Source organism: Populus euphratica, unplaced genomic scaffold, assembly GCF_000495115.2.
Source record: "Populus euphratica unplaced genomic scaffold, PopEup_1.0 scaffold183.1, whole genome shotgun sequence".
NCBI classification, from domain to species: Eukaryota; Viridiplantae; Streptophyta; class Magnoliopsida; order Malpighiales; family Salicaceae; genus Populus; species Populus euphratica.
The window spans coordinates 177,284-200,742 of NW_011500064.1; the positions used below are offsets into that span (position 1 = coordinate 177,284).

The 23,459-nt window shown below is 33.5% G+C and overlaps 4 protein-coding genes and 3 long non-coding RNA genes across 8 annotated transcripts; 5 read left to right on the plus strand and 2 right to left on the minus strand.

The window, feature by feature from the left end:
* The first annotated feature begins 1,370 nt into the window (after positions 1–1,370).
* Positions 1,371–4,024, plus strand: LOC105108160 (mitochondrial pyruvate carrier 2). The gene is made up of 5 exons (XM_011002361.1): positions 1,371–1,588; positions 2,159–2,257; positions 2,492–2,544; positions 3,602–3,675; positions 3,891–4,024. The coding sequence occupies exons 1-5, from the start codon at positions 1,534–1,536 to the stop codon at positions 3,934–3,936; spliced, it is 327 nt and encodes a 108-aa protein (XP_011000663.1). The 5' UTR covers positions 1,371–1,533; the 3' UTR covers positions 3,937–4,024.
* An 885-nt stretch (positions 4,025–4,909) lies between these two features.
* On the plus strand, positions 4,910–5,587 carry LOC105108161 (uncharacterized). Its single transcript, XR_838996.1, has 2 exons — positions 4,910–5,016; positions 5,232–5,587. It is a non-coding gene; the product is annotated as an uncharacterized LOC105108161 (long non-coding RNA).
* Positions 5,588–5,919: 332 nt separating this feature from the next.
* LOC105108164 (probable basic-leucine zipper transcription factor E) lies at positions 5,920–10,603 on the minus strand. Its single transcript, XM_011002362.1, has 3 exons — positions 9,967–10,603; positions 6,454–6,624; positions 5,920–6,292 (listed from the first exon to the last, which is right to left on the minus strand). The coding sequence occupies exons 1-3, from the start codon at positions 10,363–10,365 to the stop codon at positions 6,221–6,223; spliced, it is 642 nt and encodes a 213-aa protein (XP_011000664.1). The 5' UTR covers positions 10,366–10,603; the 3' UTR covers positions 5,920–6,220.
* On the plus strand, positions 6,631–7,468 carry LOC105108163 (uncharacterized). The gene is made up of 2 exons (XR_838997.1): positions 6,631–6,871; positions 7,065–7,468. It is a non-coding gene; the product is annotated as an uncharacterized LOC105108163 (long non-coding RNA).
* Positions 10,604–11,342: 739 nt separating the features above from the next.
* On the plus strand, positions 11,343–13,071 carry LOC105108165 (uncharacterized). The gene is made up of 3 exons (XR_838998.1): positions 11,343–11,917; positions 11,969–12,291; positions 12,345–13,071. It is a non-coding gene; the product is annotated as an uncharacterized LOC105108165 (long non-coding RNA).
* Positions 13,072–14,384: 1,313 nt separating this feature from the next.
* On the minus strand, positions 14,385–16,000 carry LOC105108166 (uncharacterized). The gene is made up of 2 exons (XM_011002363.1): positions 15,350–16,000; positions 14,385–15,229 (listed from the first exon to the last, which is right to left on the minus strand). Exons 1-2 carry the CDS (start codon positions 15,840–15,842, stop codon positions 14,715–14,717), a joined length of 1,008 nt encoding a protein of 335 aa, XP_011000665.1. The 5' UTR covers positions 15,843–16,000; the 3' UTR covers positions 14,385–14,714.
* A 3,353-nt stretch (positions 16,001–19,353) lies between these two features.
* On the plus strand, positions 19,354–22,856 carry LOC105108167 (alkaline ceramidase 3-like). 2 transcript variants are annotated; one of them, XM_011002366.1, is made up of 4 exons: positions 19,354–19,729; positions 19,878–20,196; positions 22,156–22,300; positions 22,391–22,856. In XM_011002366.1, exons 2-4 carry the CDS (start codon positions 19,940–19,942, stop codon positions 22,667–22,669), a joined length of 681 nt encoding a protein of 226 aa, XP_011000668.1. In that variant the 5' UTR covers positions 19,354–19,729; positions 19,878–19,939; the 3' UTR covers positions 22,670–22,856. The 2 variants fall into 2 exon arrangements, with proteins under 2 accessions (XP_011000668.1, XP_011000667.1); XM_011002365.1 differs by having other exon boundaries at positions 19,470–19,729; positions 22,156–22,856.
* The last annotated feature ends 603 nt before the right edge of the window (positions 22,857–23,459 follow it).

Genomic DNA, 23,459 nt, shown 5'->3' on the forward strand with positions numbered 1-23,459 from the left:
TTATGAGATTATTCATAGTTATATTCTATTTGAGGTTTCTTATGTTGTAGTATGATTAATTCTAAAATTGTTATATGGTCGTTTATTTTTGGATTTAGTGTAAGTTTCGTATGGTTATTAGTATTGTTACAAACATATAGTTTCTTATGATTGTTGGTATTGTTATATGATAGTTAGTCTCTTGTTTTAAGATATGTTCATAGTGGCTATTAGTGTATTTATATACTCGATGTTTAAATTTTTTTTATAAAAAAATATTATATTATTTATATAAAAAAATTGATACTCACTATTAGTTGTGAAGCTAGGAATTCATTTAATGAAAAAATAGTATTTTTAATGCTATATAGTGCTTTTTATATAGAAAAAATCATTGATTTGTCATGATAGCTATTGATAATTATATCATGTCATGATAGTTGGAAATATAAGTGATAGTAACATTTAACTTTGTTATACTTAAAAAAATTTAGCGAGTGTCTGCTTTTATTTATCAATACTAATAAAAATATATATTAAAATATGTGTATGTAGTTGAGAATTTTTCATAGTAATAAGTTGAGACTCAAATAAATTTTTTAGGTCAAAACATGATAAAAAAGAAGAGGCAATAGTTTGGGTTGCTCTTGAATTGATAGCTTAATTTTTTATTTTATTTTATTTTTAAGTGTGCCATCGTCATGTTTAGTAATGTCTAAATTCTAAACTCCTTATGATCATATTCTTATTTTGAACTAAGACAAGCAAATAAAGTTTGAAGTCTTAGAAAAAAGAATAGATCAAATTTCAACCATAGTTGCTAGCCAAGGTTCATGTAAACAGAGGCAAATAGAGTTTGAAGTCTAAAAAAAACAAAAACTTAATTTCTTAATTCAAAGTCATAGGAGCTCATAAAGATTGAAGAGACAATCTAATTACATGCGTTTGGTAATTGAAATTGTTTTTAAAATGATATTAAAAAAAATCAGATACATAAATTTTTTCTCCTCTCTTGTAATTTAGGGACTAAAATTTTAAAAAATAAAGTTTTGATGAATAAAATGTAAGTTTTTTAAGAAAAAAGAATGAAATTGTAAAAAGGCAAACCTCTTGAATATAAAAATATATAGAAGATATGCTATTAATTTTTGTCCTTGTTTTTATATTTTTTTAGACGAACCTATAATCAACAAAAAAATGATAATAATAATAATTAATAAACAGCGAAAAATATTCAACAACAAAAATGATATTAATAATACCGCGAACAAACTGTGAATTACCAACATAGTGATTTCTAAAAATAAATAAATATTATTTTAGTTTTTTTCAAATTTTTGTTAATGCTAATTTATTAATTATTATTTGTTAATTATTAATTATTAAGAGGGTCATCGTGTGGCCACACACCACGAAACGATTGCGGAGACGCCAGCAAGATATAGGAGGGCAAGCCACTGAACGGGCAAGGGCGACCGACACCGAATCTCTGTCACCTCTCCTCGTCTTCTCTCCACTTCGGTAGCTAGGGTAGGGTTATTGACGGCTTCATCCATGGCGACATCGAAGCTACAAGCTCTGTGGAATCCCCCAGCCGGTCCCAAAACCAGTCAGTTTTCCTTTGCTAAAAAACTATTCTTTTCTTTTGCTGAATTGTACATTCCAAGCTTATATTCAGAATTTCATCCGATCCGATCCGATCCGCGACTAAAAATTTTATCACCTGCGATAAGATTGGATTCAGATTTGTGTGTTCTTTACGTTAAACAATCCAATTTAATTCTTTTAATATCACTCCTCCGTATTTTTTTAATTTTATCAATCTTCTCTGTTTTCTTAGAATTATTTTGATAAATATTGGATTGATTTCCATCCCATTATTTATTTTAATCCGGGAACGGCTATAATATGATGGCCCAAATCAGCTTAATGGCTTTTCATCAAGAGGGATTATCTCAAGTTTGGCTTGCAGCCTCGTGATGGGTTTTGTCCTGAGTAGATAGGTGGTACCTATAGCTTATAAACTGCATAAGCCATCGACTCCTGTTGCGGTATATTGGTATTATTAATATATATAAGCTAAAAGAATGTGTTTTTAAGTCTCTGAATATATTGGCTGGCGAGGATGCTGTTTGATTTTGATTTCAATTAATATTGTTTGTTGGGTTGGTTTTTGCAGTTCATTTTTGGGCACCTACTTTTAAATGGGGTATTAGCATTGCCAATATTGCTGACTTCGCTAAACCTCCGGAAAAACTTTCCTACCCTCAGCAAATAGGTAAAGTACCCATCCATCCATGGCTTTGTCTCTTTCATATTTTATGCACTCATATTCCATGTATGTTGTTGTACATTTTTAGTGTAGGCAAGCCTATAGCTGTCTCTACCTATCACGCGTATCATGTTGAATCACGTTGAGAGCAGAAGCTTATTCTTCTGCTGCCTGATTCGATACTGATAATATTGTATTCCTCTATTTTACTCTCACTTTTGTCATTTGGTTGTTTTCCAGCGGTCACTTGTACTGGAGTTATATGGTCGCGCTACAGTACTGTAATTACACCAGTAAGTTTTGAGAACCACTTGGTCTTTTTTTTTTGTTATGCCTGTCTTTTGCGTGTTTGATTTGTATGTTGGGTGTTTCTAGCTTTAGCAGTTTAGATTTAGATCCGAATGATATAAGTGTTCTAGTTGCTGATTTTAGGTAAGATGATGAGTGCATTCTGAATTTTGGTGGAGTAATGGATGAAATGTTATACTAGTAACCAGTGATTACTGTTTGTATAGCCTGATCATATGTATTTGCTCTTTTACGAGAGTATGTGGATCATGTGTATTTTCTCTTCTATAAGATAACCTGCTAGAGAAGCTTTCATTGGAAAAGGTTGAATTTTATTAGTCATTTTAATTGGATTCGTGCCGTGGAATGATGGATAGGCTACCTTTTAGTGATCCGGTGAGTTTCTTATTTAGAAAACATGGGGAATTTTCCTCCATAAATTAAATGAAAATTGTGGTATTATTTGGTGAGCAGTCACTGGAACTTGATTTGGTTTGATGAATGAATTCCCATCAACATTAGGGAAACGAGAGATAAGTTGGGGCAAGTCATTGGATCATGCGATTCTAGTTCTCATCTCATAGGAATAATAGTAACACTTGTGCGTATTACTTATCTGAAATTGAAAATTTGTTAGCAGTTGCGAATTTCCCATTTCTATGTATATTGTGATCAAATATTTGTTTGCAGTGGAATTTGCTACTTGGAGAGAGAGAAAGAAAAGAAAAGAAAAGTAATAAGGAATAGTGTATACACATTCTCATTCTCCTAGGTGCATGATTTGATGCTGAACCAACACAGAGAAGGGAACTGGAAAATAAGAAAAAGAAAGGGCATGGTGTATCTGCTTTTGTTCTTCCTTCTTTAGTATCATGTCAAGGAAAAGAATCTGTGTTTTGGTTGCTATCCCTGAACTTCTTGCAAACATGTAAGATAGGATTTGTGCTTGCACGTAGACTGGTGTGGGTCCTTGCATGGTCATGTTTGCATGCTATTATGTTGGTTGTAAATTTTAGTTGATTTTGATTTTAACCTTTTCCTTTTTTTTGCTCCATATTGCAGAAAAATTGGAATCTATTTAGTGTAAATGTTGCAATGGCTGCAACAGGCATCTACCAACTCAGTCGCAAGATACAGTAAGTTTTTCTTAAATTGTTGTGCATCTTCTTATGGAATCTTGGCAGTAGAAAGTTAGGTTCTTTCTCTCTACTTCCATTATTGCCACGGATAGCTCATCCTGATATGTTGAATCATCCATGATTCTCTTGCTGTACTCTTGTCCACATTTTTCACTACTGTTATTGGCCATGGCGCTAGCTGTACAGATTTTTAATCACTTCTACATCTCCAGGCACGATTACTTTTCTGAGGAAGAAGCTGCTGTTGCAAAGGAATAATGATGAAAACCTGCTGTTCTCTTTGATCCTCCTGTAATGAAGTCATTCTTCCTTCTTGCAAGGCTTTGGATAGTTATGATTTGAATATGGCAATTGCTGTGCTTTTCAAGCTTAAGTGTTCAACTTTGCTCATTTCCCCTTTAGCTAATAATTTGCAGTTCGATCAAGATTGTTGTTGTGCTTTTCAAGCTACAAGTGTTCACCGTGCTCGTTCCCCTTGAGTTAATAATTTGCAGTTTATAACAGTGTGAACCACTGTAAAATTTCACTTAGTAAATGGCTTTCGAATCTTCCATTTTTATTGTCCCTCGAGCTCCATAGGTTCGAAGAGCATACATTGTATGCAATCATGATCTTTATCCTTCGAAGCAAGACTATAATAAATATACACCAGTAGGTTTTTATAAATGCAGACCATCTGCATGCATCAATCCAAATTTTAACAAGCAGCTTAACAGATAGCATTCGAATTGTTGGTCAAGAAATCAGACACCAACTGATTCACAGATCAATCCTAACATGGTACATCGAAGTTTAGAAAAGTAATGATTATGTTTACAACATAAAGATCCAACTATCTTCAAGATAACCAGGAAAAACAGAAAAAAAATACGAAAACAAAGAAGGTTTGCAGTGGAATTTGCTACTTGGAGAGAGAGAAAGAAAAGAAAAGAAAAGTAATAAGGAATAGTGTATACACATTCTCATTCTCCTAGGTGCATGATTTGATGCTGAACCAACACAGAGAAGGGAACTGGAAAATAAGAAAAAGAAAGGGCATGGTGTATCTGCTCTTGCACTTCCTTCTTTAGTATCATATCAAGGAAAAGAATCTCTGTTTTGGTTGCTATCCCTGAACTTCTTACAAACATTTAAGATAGGATTTGTGCTTGCACGTAGACTGGTGTGGGTCCTTGCATGGTCATGTTTGCATGCTATTATGTTGGTTGTAAATTTTAGTTGATTTTGATTTTAACCTTTTCCTTTTTTTTGCTCCATATTGCAGAAAAATTGGAATCTATTTAGTGTAAATGTTGCAATGGCTGCAACAGGCATCTACCAACTCAGTCGCAAGATACAGTAAGTTTTTCTTAAATTGTTGTGCATCTTCTTATGGAATCTTGGCAGTAGAAAGTTAGGTTCTTTCTCTCTACTTCCATTATTGCCACGGATAGCTCATCCTGATATGTTGAATCATCCATGATTCTCTTGCTGTACTCTTGTCCACATTTTTCACTACTGTTATTGGCCATGGCGCTAGCTGTACAGATTTTTAATCACTTCTACATCTCCAGGCACGATTACTTTTCTGAGGAAGAAGCTGCTGTTGCAAAGGAATAATGATGAAAACCTGCTGTTCTCTTTGATCCTCCTGTAATGAAGTCATTCTTCCTTCTTGCAAGGCTTTGGATAGTTATGATTTGAATATGGCAATTGTTGTTGTGCTTTTCAAGCTAAAGTGTTCACCTATGCTCATTTCCCCTTTAGTTAATAATTTGCAGTTCATCACGTCGATCAAGATTGTTGTTGTGCTTTTCAAGCTACAAGTGTTCACCGTGCTCATTCCCCTTGAGTTAATAATTTGCAGTTTATAACAGTGTGAACCACTGTAAAATTTCACTTAGTAAATGGCTTTCGAATCTTCCATTTTTATTGTCCCTCGAGCTCCATAGGTTCGAAGAGCATACATTGTATGCAATCATGATCTTTATCCTTCGAAGTAAGACTATAATAAATATACACCAGTAGGTTTTTATAAATGCAGACCATCTGCATGCATCAGTATTGCATCAATCCAAATTTTAACAAGCAGCTTCACAGATAGCATTCGAATTGTTGGTCAAGAAATCAGACACCAACTGATTCACAGATATCAATCCTAACATGGTACATCAAAGCTTAGAAAAGTAATGAATTATGTTTACAACATAAAGATCCAACCATCTGCAAGATAACCAGGAAAAAAGAAAAAAAACGAAAACAAAAGGGAAAAATTCAGTAATTCAATGATTAAAAAATAGATGTCGCAATCGGTACAAGTTGCAATCAGCTCAGTAGAGAGCTACAAAGGTACAAGCTTTTTGCCACTGACACACCTGCCCTCGGTAACTAGTAAGCAAATAGATCATTGGGGAAATTGTCTCTCCAACAAATAGACCATTTTCATAGATCCTATATGTCAAATAATCTGAAGAAAGGATTCCGCAAAGTACCAATACTACTCAATTTAACCCTTTTCAACTTCACATCTCTGGACAGACCTGCTTTTGAATCAGAATCGCTGTCAAGAGACCAAGCCTAAACTCAAATCCAAAGTGCTTTCATTCAGATCTTGTCGTACCACTTGATTATCATCCTGAGAATGGAGTAAATGTTTGAGCCAAAATTAGATGAAAATTTGCAATTAGAAACTCAAAGCTAAGTAAACTACGGGTGTCAAGAAGGCGATATGGACTTTTCAAACAAGATAGATTATATGGATTGTAAGTAAGAAAAGAAATTCATACGCCAATTCACCTCATTTTCTTCCATGGGTATATCATTTATGTCAGGTTTTTCTTCAGCACTGTCACTCTTCGAAACTAGTTCTGCTTTAGGGTCAGTATCATACAGTTTAGATTCATCATCAACCTTTTCTAAGGCCTCTTGTTCTTCAGCCTCTTTCTTCTGTTTCTCTAGCAGATCAACCTGCGTTGTCGAACAGCCAAAATAATAGACAATAAGCTAAGTTAACAACACAAATGTAAACTAATACTTGAATGGACCTCATCATCAAAGCATAAATCCATTTTCTGGCTTTTTCAAAAAAAGAATTTTTCCATGAAGAAGCCAGAGGAAGTAGAGCTCTTTTACAAAGTAGTGTTATCATGATGATTAATCATGGGAAACAAAAATTAGTAACAGGTTTCATTCCAAACTAATCTGAATTAACCTGGTTTCATCAACAACCCACCCCCCACCAAAACCAACCCCCCCCCCCCCCAAAAAAAAAAAAAAAAAAAACACCCACACCACCAAACAATTTTCTACAGTAAGACACACCAATATCTCTTGAATTTTGACCATTTGATTATTAATCACTAAGCTTTTGAAACAAAACTTGGACCCATCACACTAATTTTTGCTAGGAACCAAACCCTTCCACCAGTTTTTGCTAAATTACTTCTGCCGCTTAACAGTATACTTGCCAAGGGCTCTTACCCTTTAGTCCCCACTGTCTTTCGCCATACCAATTTTCCACATCTTGATATGTAAGAGCACATAAATCCAAAAGTTCCCAGGCACCAAAAGCTCCTAACCAACTGGTTCCGCCATAACACAATGGAAATCTATGGTTCCATGCACAAAGATCCATAAGCTTCCGTCAAAAAAAAAAAAAACTACCCGAAGAAGCTTCTGCTCTTCCATTTAGCTTTCCAATGAAATTCAAGTATCACAACAGTGTGCTCAAGTTTACACAAAGCCCTCAAAAACAGAAGTTTCCACCCTTGAAGATTTTCCAGACAACCTCTCATATTTTCCTTTGGTGAATTAAAAAAATAGTAAAAAAAAGTACAGTTTCCAGACCTTGAACTCTCCTATCAAAATGTCATTTCACTGCATCTCTATCAACAACTTCAGCCCAGTTACTGCTTGGCCCATAGGTCAAGCAAACCACCAAACAATTAAAAACCACTCTCCTTATGAGCATCAAATACACCAATGTTTTAATAGTGTGCAACAAACAGAACAAAAGAAAAACTGACAAGAATTTTGTCCACGCAACTGTTTCAAAATGAGTGGTAGGACCATCTTCATGCCACCATGCAAGCACCACGTCTTGGAAAGCTAGAAGAATGATGAGCATAGAGCTTGTTTCTAAAGATGCATAGTTTTGTAGCCCTATACATATGATGTAAGACTGGATTACTTCAATCTTCTAAAGATACCCATAGTGTTTAAAATTTTAAGGTGCGCCGTGTCAGATCCATTGAATCACTTTTGTAAGGTAGATAATGTCATGCATATATCTTGACATTCCACTAATGATCTATCACCACTTAAACTTAAACTAGGAAGTCAAGTTGCAGGTTCTTGACAGGCTATAACATTAATTCACAAACTGACCAAACAATCAATAGACAGAATTGAACAATAATTTTTGCCACTGCCTTGTGATTTAAAAATCTATAGCATTCCTTTGTCCATACCTGCAATAATTCTGGGCACTCTAGATCATCATTTACAAGCTCGGTTTCTCAGTTTCTTTTATTCTTAAGGATAAGAGCAATTCAATTCAATAAGGACAAGAAAACTGCCTTGAAAAATCTCTCCAAAGAAGGCCTTTTGTTGATTACTTCAAAACATTCCAATTTCCAAAGCCTAGCTGAACATAGCTTGGAACATGAGGGTGATTACATTTATAGAGATTATGATGCTGAACTGTATTGTCCAAAAAATGGTATTTGTACAGCTGAATCTACCAGCTCCTTGTCCTTGTAAGCATTCAAACAAATTAAGAAGTGACAACAAAGAACCAACAAGGGCATGGGTACCATACACTTTAAAGTAAAAGAGCATATCCTGAGGTTAGTTGAGATATATGCTAGCAACTCAGACAAACCCAAGTTCCAATTGAACCATTGAGTGCATCCACTGATGAATGACTTGGACCACCAGCACTTCCTTTAGTTTATCCAGTGTTTATCCAGAATTCTAGTTTACCCTTTTGACCAGCTCCTTGTCCTTGTAAGCATTCAAATAAATTAAGAAGTGACAACAAAGCACCAACAAGGGCATGGGTAGCATACACTTTAAAGTAAAAGAACATATCCTGAGGTTAGTTGACACATATGCTAGCAACTCAGACAAACCCAAGTGCCAATTGAACCATTGAGTGCATCCACTGATGAATGACTTGGACCACCAGCATTTCCTCTAGTTTATCCAGTGTTTATCCAGAATCCTAGTTTACCCTTTTGATTGCACTAAGTGAATGAAAAAAATGGAAAACACACAAGATCAGCATAAACATGATTTTGTTCAAGCATTCATTTCAGCTAAACATTATTCTACTTTCCATGCTGAGTTATTATGAAGCATGAAAGAGAAGTAAAAAGTCAACAGCCAAAATTCAACAGCATTAATGGCTAAAGAACATGGACTTCAGAAGGACTTGGTCACGCAAAACACAACACAGCTGATCAAGCCAGCCTCAGTCGCACCCATCTAGAATCTAAACCAAAATCTAACTGTACTGATTACCACACAACCAATCATATCAAAATCATTCAAGTTTAATCAAATGCATCCTTGAAAGTCTTTATAACTCTGACTACCTGGAGTGTACTTGTCACTATCCAACAATGTAATGCTCCTCACAACTAACTGACTAAGGAAAACATCTTGGGACCAGGAGAATATTACTAGCTGTAAACCCACCAATGGAATGAGAATGGAGTCTATACCCTAGTACATGTCTGAAAAATATAGAAAGCAGCCTAAAAGCAAATTCAAATAAACTTCGAAACAATGTCACATGGTTAAAGTATCTCAACATCACAATCTACAAATTCTACTAAAGAAGAAATCTTTTACCGCCAAGTCCAAATTGTCCTAGGGTGATTGAGAACTACAACTTTGAAATCCTACTAAAGTCGCAATCTTTCTCACCATCTACCCCAAACCATCCTCGCATAACTACAAAATCATCATCGGGATGACTTATTCACTCAAAGATCCTTTAGAGTTTCCCAAGTAAACATCAAAACAAGCAAGCAAAAATACAAAACTGCAGAAAAATAAAAACTTTCAAAAAGCCCGACCCACGATTTCATGAAATCCTAACATTCTTACAAAACCCATTAACAATTTACTCCAAAATCTCTACTTCTGACTACAAAACAAAACCACTGTTCATCCATAACCCAGATCTAAATCGGCCAATCCAGTTACACACGACCCCAAATAATTTCTAAAATCAAAATCCCAAAAAATATAAGATAATTAACCCAGTCGAAACCAAACCAAAAAGGAGGGGGGGGAAGGTACCGGAATGTATTTGAATTTACGCCTGGGAGGCTCATCGGGGGCGTCGCCGTTGGAGAGATTAGCATTGTTTTTATTATCATCATTGTTGCTGTTACCGTTGTTGTTAGTGGCAGGAGAAGGAGAAGAAGAACCGTTGGATTGAGACAACGGTGTCCACTTATAAAGCAAGAGATGGGATCCATTATTACCGTTAGAAGAGCTTGAATTGTTAGCAGCGGCAGTGCCATTACTAATAGCGTGATGGTGATGATGCGAGTGAGTGTTGTTATGGTTTGATGAAGATGACGGAGGGGTTACGTGGACCCATCTCTTCTTCCACTTCCTAACCGGCCCGCTGAACACCGTGGCCGGCCCGTACCGAGTCGAAGATCTCCCCAGCCGCGCCCCGACTCCTTCCATTACTGCTTTCAAATCGGTGCCGGATCGCGCACCCACTACTCCAAAACTAAGTATTAATCTTTTTCTCTGCCTTTTCTTTTCTTTTAGAGTTGATTAAAAGGGAAAAAAATATAAAAAAATTTCTTCTCTTTGAAATTGACTTCTTGCCTCCTCTCTTTATTTTTCTTGAAACGAATATAGGCAGGGAGGACGGACAGATGGGTTTTCAGTTTCCGGCTCGGGTTTTCGGGTATGGGTATTTTACTTTTGGGGCACTTTCTAGAACGGAGTATCATAGCCTTTGAACTTTTACTTTTATATTAATCGGTGATTTTTTGGATTTGTTTTTCTTTTTAGAAATAGATGCTGACATGTCAGGTTTTGTAGGTGGTTTTAATATAATTGTTAAATTCTTTAAATTATATCTTTCATTAAATTGAAATATTAATATGACAAACTCGATTAATTCAATTTTTTTTACATAATTTAATTGATAAGTTCATGCTTGATTTTGATCCATAAATACCAATAAAAACGAAGATATATTTCATAAAACATAATTTATTGAAATTTATAATTATTTTTAGTTATTATCAAATAGATTATACAAATATATATTTAAAAGTATAATAATGATTTTTTAAAAATTATTTTTGATATTAACTCATTAAAATAATTTAAAAATATAAAAAATTAATTTTAAATAAAAAATTAAAAATTTATTCACCCTGTTTAGAGCACAATGACAAACAGTAGCTATAAAAACTATGAGCTTTGGCGATTTGCGAGGCGTTTACCTCCAAAAGTTTAAGCCGTGGATCATATGAGCATTGAATTTATTAAATGATACTAATTTTCTAGAAAATGATGGGATTGCACATGGACATCCTTTAGGTACAACGTATGACAAAAAGGGACTGTAAAAGATAAGAGGTGGGCCGGCAACCTATTCCAAGCAAAGATCCAATGGGCCTTTTAATGGAAACAAAGGAAGGAATCGAATAACATCTTTAGGCGGCCGAGATGCTTCTTCCACCACCACCACCACCACCACCAAGATCTCTTCGTATAAATAGCAGCCTTCAGCACTAGGGTTTTATCTACACTTCACGAATTTTCTCTGCTGGGTCGGTCTGTCTGTCCGTCCTCCTTCTTTTGATTATCTTCTGTCATTTATGTTGGATGGTATGTTATATGAACTGTTTAGGTCTAAGCTAAGCTACATGTACCAAGGGGAGGTGTTAAAAAAATGGCCTTCTCCTTGTTGCCAAAGCGGCTGTAGCTATATCAATCTAACTGGCTGAGAAGCTAACTGGCCGGCTATTGTGTGAGATTGATTTTCTATCTCCGATCGATAGATCTGCTTACCGAGCTTCTCACATTCTTTTTAGTGTTCTTTATTTTCTGTCTTTTTTTCTGGGGCATATGCAGAAAGAAAGAAGAGGAGGGAGAGAAGAGGGAAATGGCATAGGATTTAGCCTTTTTCAGAGACCCTTCTCTTAAATTGATCAATTGTCACTTTCCAGGCTTCCTGCTTCGAATTTCTCAGCAGTGAGCGTCTATACGTGACTACATTTATTCCTCCCAAGTTTCTCTCTTCTTTTTAGCGTCTATACGTGACTACATTTATTCCTCTCAAGTTTCTCTCTTTCTTCTTGTAACTTTTTTCTCGATCTGGTGTAAACCTTAAACAATAACCATGTTCTATAACAATAAAAGCTCACTGGATTTGTGATTTGATATGATCAGACTTGTCTAGTTCAGATTTCCTTGGGATCTTGTAAAACTGAACATTTCCTACTGGAAGGACAAGAGCAGCCCAGATGTGGTGGTTGCTGGTTAGGCATGCTGGGGTTCCAAGGATTGGGGCATTAAGTAAGAAACAAAGAGGTGGAGGAAAATTTTGGAACGGCATGTTAACATTATTGATGACTGATGAATAAATTTGTACCTTTGAAATTGCCTCTGAATCATCATCGTTACCTGAAATTCAGCTGAAGTTGATCTCCCGATCCCATGATATCCAGCAACTTAAACTATCCTAAGTGGTAACCAAGGAATATGAAAGCAAAAAATCCCAGAAGATGAACGAGTTGTTCATGCTCTGCCCGCATGTTGATACCAAAAAAGGTCAACTTTTCACAAGTTCAGGTCGAACACCTTTGAAAATGATTGATTTCCCTAAATTTTGTTCTTCGTACGGACAACAGAACTACTCTATTGGACACCACTATTATCATTCAATCCAGTGTTCGAGATTACTTTCTGTTAGAAAAGGATGAAGAATATAGTGAGGCATTTTGCCCTTTCAAAGTTCAGACCTGGTTTACAATTTTGTTGTATTCCATCGTACAGATGATGATGGCCTTGATTGATTCTAGCCGGTCCAAGGCCAAAGAAGTTTATGAACAAGAAGAAAAGGAAGGGAACATAATGATTTCACAGAGATAAAGAAAGATAGGCATTCCGAGGAGTGCTGTAGTTACTCGATGTATAAAGCAATTACTGTTTACAAAAACAAAATGGAAAGCCATTTGAAGAGCAAGGATGCCCCGCAAGAACTTGTACCTGCTTGCCAGAGTCACGTTAGATAGTATGAACAGGATACTCCTAGCCATGCTTATAGTCATCTATTTTGCCTTTGGCCACTGGAAGGTTGCCTCAAGACTTGCATACCTGGGATTGCAACGAAAGGCCTATCGCCTCTAAAGGAATAACCCTTCATGTACAGACACAGTAAGAAGCTCATCAGGGAGACTCTCTATCCTAAGATTGTCGAAGAATTCTCGGACAGTATTCTGTTCTGCTCTCACCCTCTCTGATCAGCCTAAACCCATCTTTCTTCAATTAAAGAGATAAATAGTGCGTGCGTTAAATACATGCACAAGCCTCGCCAACTACATCAGCTCTAACATTAACCTATTGGATTTATGGACCTTTTGTCCCTAAATAATCTAGGATTATAGCACATGGGCTCAGGGCTCTATAAATAGCCTTGATCATATCCTTTAATGCAAGGGATTTCTTCTTTTATTTCAAGAACTCCATATTCTTTCTTGTTGCAAGCACATATTTGCTAGAGTCTTCTTAGACTTTTTACCTTCTCAATTATCAGAAGGTCCAAACTCCTTTAAGAGACTCTTTGATGGATTTTCGCATGCAAATAAATGAAAAACAGGTTTTAGTTTCTACAAAATCAAAGTTTGTATAAGATCCGATGTAAAAATTATAAATTATTCAGCTATAGATCTCCCTCGCATGCGTCTTACAGGCACCATCCCTCCAGAAATGGGAAATTAATCTTTTCTTGGTTGGCCAAGACTTGGAAACAGCAGTTTTCATGGCTCTATATCCCCATTGAGCTTGCTAAACTGAATCGCTTGAAGTCCATCAGCTTTTCATTCAATGACTTCATTGGGGAGATCATCCCACCATGGTTCGGGTCCTTCACGAACAATTTCACAGGTTCCATCTCACAATCACAAGGCTACATAGCAAAGTTACAGGCTGTGGACTTGTCTGCCAATAACTTGAAAGAGTTATGCATGGCCAGCAATCAACTTTCAGGTGTTACACCTCCTAGCATCGTCAACATGTATACTATGGTGCAGATCCTAGGACTCAACGATCATTGGCTTGAAACAATAAAAGATCCTAGGACTCGTGATCAGTTATGGCTTCGAGCATCATTCTTCAAATGAACGACGGGGATACTCTGTATTACCATTAAATTATAAATTATCAGTCGATCATCATCAAATTCTTGAAATCATAATTGTAATTAAACTAAAAAGAATTGCACAGAGACAGAGACGACAAAACTGATTTGCCATTTCTGGATACATGTGGATGTTTGTTTGGTAGCATGATCGAAGTTTTTTTTTAAATGTTTTTAGTTGAGAAATATATTAAAATAATATATTTTTAATATTAGTATCAAGACGATTCAAAAATATATAAAAATAATAATTCATAACTAAAAAAGATTTCATATCATTTTAAAAATACATATCAACTGCAATAACAGATATCCCTTTTATACTTAATTTTTGGTGTAATATTCATTCATAACAGCAATGATTGCACCTAGCTATATATCTATTTACCAAGACAACGTTCAAATTATGATATGGTAGAAAGCAAAATTAAGGGCTCATTCGTATTCATCCCACCTTCAATCCAAACACCTTCAAACCCAGATTCCTCCCACCTTAACTCTTACAAATGGGAGGTAATTATTTCCCTATACACAATGCACAAAGCCAAACTTAATTTACTCGTGGCCTTTGCCTTTGGCTAGTTGAAGAGCTAGCTAGCTACCAAATCAAAGCAATCCTCTTGAAATTAATTTAACAACGATCATGATGATATCACCTATCAATGCCATCGCTTCTGAATGCAGCAGTCAAATGGCTAACTCCCGAACCAACCTTGCTTGCAAAATCATCTTTGCAATGGTAAGCTCTCACAGGCAAAGGCTCAAACCCAGCAACTCTTCTTGCAGAAATGACCTCATGATCAGATTTTGTTCCCTTTCTTCTACTTGGCACTTCATTTGCTGTCCGCTTGTAGTGACCAAACCACTTTGCCTCCAGGTACCCATGTCGCCTCCAAGGTGCTACAGGCATTCCCACTCCTTTCATTGATTCTCTCATTGCATTGCACATTAATCTCACAATCTGCTTAACTTCCTCAGGCTTCCCAATGTACACTCGGGGAAAAACTTGAAGCAATTCAGTATAATGATTGGTGGGCCGAGCAATTATGAACTCCCCTGCTAAAAAAACTTCAACAATGTAGCGTTTTCCACTAAAATTCACGTCTACGTACTCGTAATCTCCTGCTGGATGCCTCCCGAACTTCTCCCACCTTGATTTGCATAGACCTGAGCCATTCACAAGAACAGATTAAATAAGAACAATGTGTGATTTCTGACCACGAAACCCCTGTATTACAGCGAAAATTCTGCAATAATTGCTATACATATATGGGAAGATGTACTGACCAGCATCAAAGCCTCGGTCACGTAAATGCGACATTAATCCACGCTTAAAGTCGAGGTGGGACGACAATGAGGATCTTTCTCCTATGATACCACATGCAAGTTCTGTCTCCTTGCGGATCTTTTGTCTGACATCATCATCATCTTCAATGCTATTTAGCAAATTCTCCAACGTATCCTTGGTTTCAGAATAAGAGCGAATATCCAATGACTCATCATGTTGATCAATACTGTGTTTTGATTGTTGGCGATGATGATCTTTCTGATCTTGATGAGCAAGATTATCATCTCCCTTCTCGTTGTGATCTCCTCCGCCTCTAAATTGATTCATATACTCTCTCTCAATAAAAGAATTGACAAGATCGGAAAGATCTGCAGAATTGTTTTCAGGAGAGTAGTGCTCGCTCCCACTACTCTCGCAAAGCCTAATAGCCCGAGATGCCTCGTTGAAAGCTGCAGCTACCCTCTTGAACCTCACTGGACCGGTTTTAGCCATTTTTGTCTCACCGCTATATAAATCCAATTACCCTTTTCTTTATATATATATATTCTCTTGACCTCCCCTTTTCTTGAGAATGATTGAAGCAGCTAGATGTCTAGAAAACACGGAATCTGAAAAGGGCTTGATGTCTGCAGGTTAACTTTTATCTGAGACTTAAAAGAAGATCAAGATGGTGTATATTGAGATGGGGAAATGATGTTGTAAATGGCACAAAGATGTCGATACTATGGTGATATATATATACATAAGAAAGGCAAGACAGAAACTGGCAAGAGAAGGTAAAAGTGTGTGGGACTACGACAGTTTCGTCTATGCATGCGGGCTTGATTATGCTAACCTTCGATGAATCTCTCTGCTACTTCGAGTCTAGGTTCATGCCTAACCATTGATTGTTGCATGTATTTTATCCACATCCATCTTCGTTTACTTAAAAAGGCTCATGCTCAGGAATTAATTATTAAAATGATGTGGCTTTCCAAGGATTAATTACTAAAATTATGTGGCTTTAATTCCAAGGATTTGTACCCATAATTAATTACCATGTATGAGTCCATCAATTAGCGTTAAGTACGTCCGTTTTCTATAGATTTGAATTGGATATTGCTCCTCACATGGGCAAATTTATTTCCTCCTAATTAATCTTTTAATTAATTAAAAAGTTTCTAACTGGGTTTCAGAAGAAGCTTGCATGTTGCATGCCTATAACACTGATATTTTATCCAGTGATGAGCACAAATAACTGTTATCAAATGTTCTTGAATGCAATATACTGATATGCCTTTGTTTTTTTAAAATTATATGAAGAATGTATTTAATTTTGATAATTTCGATAAATATGTCGGTGGTGTGTGTTCATGATGGAAGTACTAATGTCTACTGGCTCCCATTTCTGCTCGGCTTACGTACGGATCCATTCACCAATAGTATGGTAATGAGGCCATGTTAATGCCATAATTTGGAAGGAGCTGGGATCCACGACCAACAATGCAGCCACCATCTACACACTGCTTAGACTTGACTAATCAAGGATTAATTGCCCACCTCTTATGATTATAATGAATGTCAACATTATAATGTAAGTAGTTAGATGTAGATTTACTTGATTTTACATGTTAATTCAAAAAATTTATGATTTGAATTAAGCTTTTAATTGAATTAAATAAAATATTAATCAGATAAAATTTAATTAATCTGGTTAAATTTTAAATAACTTAATTAACATTTCAAATCCAAATCCAAGTAAATTAATTATAAAAAGATAAAATAATAGTATTTTAATAAAAATAGTTAATTTAGGTTGAGTTGATCATGTCATCACAAAAATAATAATAAAAAAAGTGTTTTAAGAAAAAATATTTGATTTAAATTAATTTAAATTTGTCTATAAATATAATTAACTTGACTAAATTTTTAGTAATTTAATTAATTTTCTCAAATTCAAATAAATTAAAAAAATAACAAATATTTAATAAAAAATAATTAATATAAAAAAAAGTAGCTAACTAGCAAGATGGGGCAACCTCTGCTTTCCTATATTTTTGGATGTGGAAAATAGTCGCATGGAGTGTTGGTGAGGACGCATTGAGAAATAATTAGCTATCGATGCTTAAGCATGTCCAGGTTCAATGAATCTAATCACTCCACTGAGTTCCTTCCTGTCTACGTTCAATGAACTTAATTATCGGTTCCCCTCATCTCCCATGTGATCATGAGTACTTGCTACTGCTCGGTAATTAATTTCGAGTCAATCATTTAAGTTAATCTAGCTATGCTTATGTTTTTCATAAAAATATCTAATGGATGAAAAATGTTTTATACGTAATAACATTTCTCATAAGATATTTTAATTGTAAATTTTATTTAACATTTAACTTCAAAAATATAACATTAAAAGAAATATTTTTATATAAAATATTTTTTCAATTATAATAATAAAAAAATAATAATGGTGTTGTGATAATAAAATGATAATGGTGGTTAAAGTAATTATAAGATGAGAATGGTAATAAAAATGGTTGAATGGTACTGAAAGTGGATTATTATTAGTGCAATAGTTTCTAATTTCATGATTGAAAATATTTTTTTTAGATGAACTTGATTTAAAGATTAATTGTAAAATATTTGATGTTAACCAGTTTTTTTAACAAAATATTTTATGAAAAACAAGTATAGAAAAATATTTTTCTATTAGATATTTTATCCAAAACAAATAAATCCTAATTAGCACTAATATATATACACGGGCTATGCTTGGAGGGATCAATTTTTTTTTTAAAAAAATAATAAGATATAATGGAATTCTTTAACATTATTATTAAACTTGAAAATATAATCATTTAAAAAAAATTATTAAGATATGTTTTTTATTACCATATATCTTGTTTATCCTAATAAATACAAGGTTTCCAACTAGAATAATTTTTTATTAAAAAAATATAATTGCTAAAGTAAATTAATAAAAAAATATTAAAATAATATGCTAAAAAAAGTTAATTCAAAACTCTATTCTCATCTCTCGAGCCAGTCAACATCTCAAATTATTGATTTCTTGAACCTTAAAAAATTTAATTTAAATTAACTTGTTAAAATATAATTATAATTTAAAGTTTAATTTATTTTTACCATAAATTATTTATAAAAAATCAAATTTTATTATTTTAAAAAAATCTAAAAAAATATTATCAAACCCATAATCCATGGGCTGTATTCGATGCCCATCAAGTTACAATTGTATACCGTTGACCCATGATATTGGGCTAATAAAGTTGATAATGTGCTCAAACTAGCGGCAAGTGATGCATGAGGCTAGTATGTATAATTTAAAATAATAATTTAAAATAATATTTTTTAAAATATTTTTAATATTAATATCAAAATAATATAAAAATAGTAAAAAAAATTTTAGTATTTTTAAATTTTTAATAAATACGGTTTGAACTTCATTCTTAAATATTAACTAAAAATTTTTTAAATAGGCAGGATATGATTTTTAGATTGTTTTTTTTGTATTGATATAAAGAATATTTAAAAAAATATTATTTTAATATATTTTAAAATAAAATTATTTTTTTTATAGTAGTGAATGTTGATGAACATGATGTAATGTCTTTTCTAAAAAATGATTTATAATTGAAAATAAATGATTTTTTATATATTTTTTAAAATTATTACATAAAAATCACAAAAAAAATACTTAAAAACATTAATTTTATGTTTCTTTAGTGTTAGATTCAATTTAATAAATTGATTTGAAAAAAAAAATGTATAGCTGTCTTTTCCAATTCAAGAACGGATTCATGTAAGTTTCAGATCTTGGATTTAAAAGGGGGGAATCCCAATAAAAACAAATCTAAAATATATCTATGTTATTTCAAGATAAAAAAAAAATTCTCAAATAATCTTTCATCTAATTTCAAGGTTTTTCATTCATATATTCATCAGATTAATTTTTTTCCCAAAAAAACATTTTATCACACATCATGGTTTGAAAATTTTTAATAGTTTATGAATAAAATTAATATAAAAATAATTAATTTACAAAATTGAAAATGTCATAATAATTTGAAGCTTTGTTCTAGAAAACGAAACAAAAGAAAGGGAAGAGAAGGAGCGGGATCTCTTCCTCTCTCTCTCTCTCTGTTTTTTTCGTTTTTCAGTTTTTTTCTCCTGGTTCCGCCGCTGCCGCTTCAGCTTCCGCCTTGGCCCGTCGTGCCTATAAATACCCTTTGTCTCGAAATGCAGAAAAGAGAATCTTCTTCCCCTCCCCTCCCCTTACCCTCTTCCTCCCCTGCCCTGCCCTGCTCGCTTGGTTATTAATTAATTTATGTAGCAGCTGTCATCAGTAACAGCATCGTCCTCCTTTTGCTTTTAACCACCTAAAGGTTTTTATATACATATAAATGCATGATTTATTTATTTATTCTGAATTGTTATTAGGAATAATTAATGGGATTGGATTGTATCTTATTGTTATTTTTTAGAATTAAAAACAATCTTTATTTTTTTATTTTTGGGCTGCTGAATCTGCAGGCACTCGATCTGATAACAGGGATTTCGCTCAATCTTCTTGAAGTAGAAGGGTTTTGGCGAGAATGGCTGAAGGAGGAATATCGAGTTTCTGGGGTCCTGTAACGTCCACGACAGAGTGTTGTGAGAAGAATTATGCCTCTTCTTCATATATTGCTGAGTTTCACAACACCATTTCTAACATTCCATGCATTGTTTTGGCACTCCTGGGTCTTATAAATGCGCTGAGGCAACGGTTTGAGAAGAGATTTAGTGTTCTTCACATATCTAACATGATTCTTGCTAGTGGCAGCATGATTTTCCACGCCACTTTGCAACGTGTGTAAGTATCCCTCCCCGTCTCTTATTCAACAATTTTAAAGCTTTTTCATGCTTCTTGTTGGCATAACATCTGATAGCTTAAAAAATGAAAATCTCAAAACAATGCAATGCATAAACTTGTGGAATTTATTCAGGATTTCCTAGCTAAATAAAACTCGATTCAATTTTTTTTCTTTTTATTTTCTGTTGGGTTTTATATTGAAAATGCAGAATTTATAGCAGTGCTCCATTACAACTTTTTTTTGTTCTAGTCGGTGTATAGTAACAGGATGCAAATCGAACCGTTGTTTTTCTTCTTGGTAAGACATCTTTGTTTACTAAAAAATAATATTTTAAAAAATAAATTTTAATAAAGTAAATTATTTTCTAATACTTAGTAGTATAAAAAATAAATTAAAAGAAACTTTTCAGTATTTGATTATATTATAGAAAATGAATTGAAAAATAACTTATTAATATTTTATTTTTCTCAATTTTATTAAAATAATAAGAAACAAATCTTTAAAATTAAAAAGTTGAATGAGAATGAAATTTAAAAAAATATAATTTCATAAATTATCTTAAATAAAATAAATAATAATCAAAATAATAGAGATTAAATATAAAAAATAAAATATGAAGAAATTAAAATAATAATAATTAACATTTCATGAATTATTTAAAATAAAATAAGTAACAATCAAAATAATGAGGGCCAAATTTGATAGATAAAATTTTTTAATAAAATAATAACAGGGAAAAAACAAATAACAATTATAAAAATGAAAACTAAAGTTAATATAAAAATTAAATTTTAATAAATAAAATTGAAAAATAAATATTTAAAACAAAATATGTATAGTAATAAAAAGTTTGAATGTAAAATTTAATATAATCAGCAAATAATATGACGTTTCTAAATATTTCATAACTTCCTGAAAGTCTTTTTTATTTAAATTTTTTAGAAAAACACTTTCATGAAAACCATGTTAAATTTTTCTTTAACTAGAAAGTATATTTTGTTAACCAATTTTTTTAATTACAAATAAATACAAATAAATTTAAAAAATAATTTTATAAAAAATAAATTACAAAGAATAAACATAGCCTAGGCTCCATCCTTTTTCAATGCATGAGCTAAAAAGGATGTGAGCATTGGTGTTTTGCATACATCAGTAGGGTTACTGCAGGATAGGTTGTGGAGAAAGCATATAAATGGTGAGACAGATAGAACTCATTACGAGCTGAGCTTGTGGAGCCTGGTGGCTGTGAACTCGTGGTGACTTACCGTGTGAGAAATGTTTGTGTTGTATTGCAGTGCAAGCTTCTTACTTGCACTGTGAATACTAGTAAATTCAAAATTGCATTTTTTTGCTTGTTCGAGCCGTGAATAGACAAGAAATTTTTTTACCAAAAGTTTATTTAGGTTGTATGTTTGTGTTATTTTCCATATCCAGGAGTCAACTCCTATTCTCCCCTCCCTCTTAAAGGATTTGATGATGTTTGATTGAGTGATGCCGAAATTCCGACGTAGCAGTTGAGGGAATTTTTTGGAACGTGAAGAAATTTAGGACAGTCCCTTCTACATGAGTTATATGCATGAATAGAGTGGAGGAGTCTGATTAGAAATTTTCTTAGAGGTGGGAAAGAGAATAGGGTGGGAATATCTGTTTTTGCACCAGCCTCCAAGTGTTCATGAAAACATTCGGCGGTCGTCCAGCTATAAACAGATAGCTTTCTTGATAGCAGACATGTCTGGTTAGAAGAGTTATGCATGCCTAAGATAAAAATGGTTAAAAGCTCCGTTACCATTACTGCAGGCATAGTACAATACATTCATATGCTCATTGGAATACAATCTATTAACACTTAGAAATGACACCCCTCAATCAACAACCTCTCTAGCGTTCTACACTATTTATGCTTATCTATAAAGAGTGAGGATTCATGCTTGAAGATGATGGTTGAAATTTGTTTCCAGGCAACAGCAGAGTGATGAAACCCCTATGGTATGGGAGATGCTCCTGTATATGTACATCCTCTACTCACCAGATTGGCATTATCGCAGTACAATGCCCATCTTCCTCTTTCTGTATGGTGCTGTTTTTGCTGCTGTCCATTCAGTGGTACGTTTGGGAATTGCTTTCAAGGTGCATTATGCTATCCTATGCCTCCTCTGCATCCCTCGAATGTACAAGTACTACATTTACACGCAGGATGCCTCTGCGAAGCGGCTTGCAAAGATGTACGTTGCCACCCTTCTCATCGGTACTTTGTGCTGGCTTTTCGACCGTATTTTCTGCAACGAGATATCAACATGGCCCGTCAACCCACAGGGTCATGCATTGTGGCATGTATTTATGGGTTTCAATTCATACCTTGCAAACACGTTCTTGATGTTCTGCCGTGCTCGGCAACGAGGATGGTCCCCCGAAGTGGTCCATTTCATGGGTGTTCTTCCATATGTGAAGATTGAGAAACCGAAAGCTCATTGAAAGAAGTGAAAGGATGGAATTATAGTTTTGGCAGACAAGAAGGCAAAGAACATTCTTTCTTTTTTTTTGTTCAACTAAACGGATGTTAAGGATAAAAAGCAAACGTCAAAAATCCTCTCGTTTAAGTAGAATATGTACCATATTTATATGCTTTCTGCTGGAAGTTTCAGATTACATGGTTTTGATAGTTTCTTTTATATGCCGTAGAGATTTAGAATCAAGTTTGTTAAAAAATATATTTTTGATATCACATAAAAAATATAAAATAAACTTAGATGATAAAATTATAAGAATTTTATATATATATATATATATATATATATATATAATTCGAGTATTTTAAAATATATAGTTAAAATAAAAATTTATATATAATTCAAGTATTTTAAAATATGTAGTTCAAATAAAAATTTATATCTAATTTAAATAATTTAAAAATGCAATATAATTATTTATGTTCATAGATTTTTTTAACTAGCAATCAACAAACTTAAAATAAATAATAATCTGCTAGTATGTTATATAAATTAAAACCAATTTCATTGTTGTCATCTATCTTATAAATTTATCAATATCATTATCATCATATTAACACTAATATTATAAATATTAATATTGAAATCAATACCAACATCAATATTATCAATATTATTACTTAAAACTTGAATTCTCTAGATTTTCAGTCATTTAAATCTTCAAATCATTTATAGTAACATCATTTTCTATTTTAGCATCATTAAGAAAAATTTCTTCATTATTTCTATTTTTTTTATTTTTTATTTTTGGATAA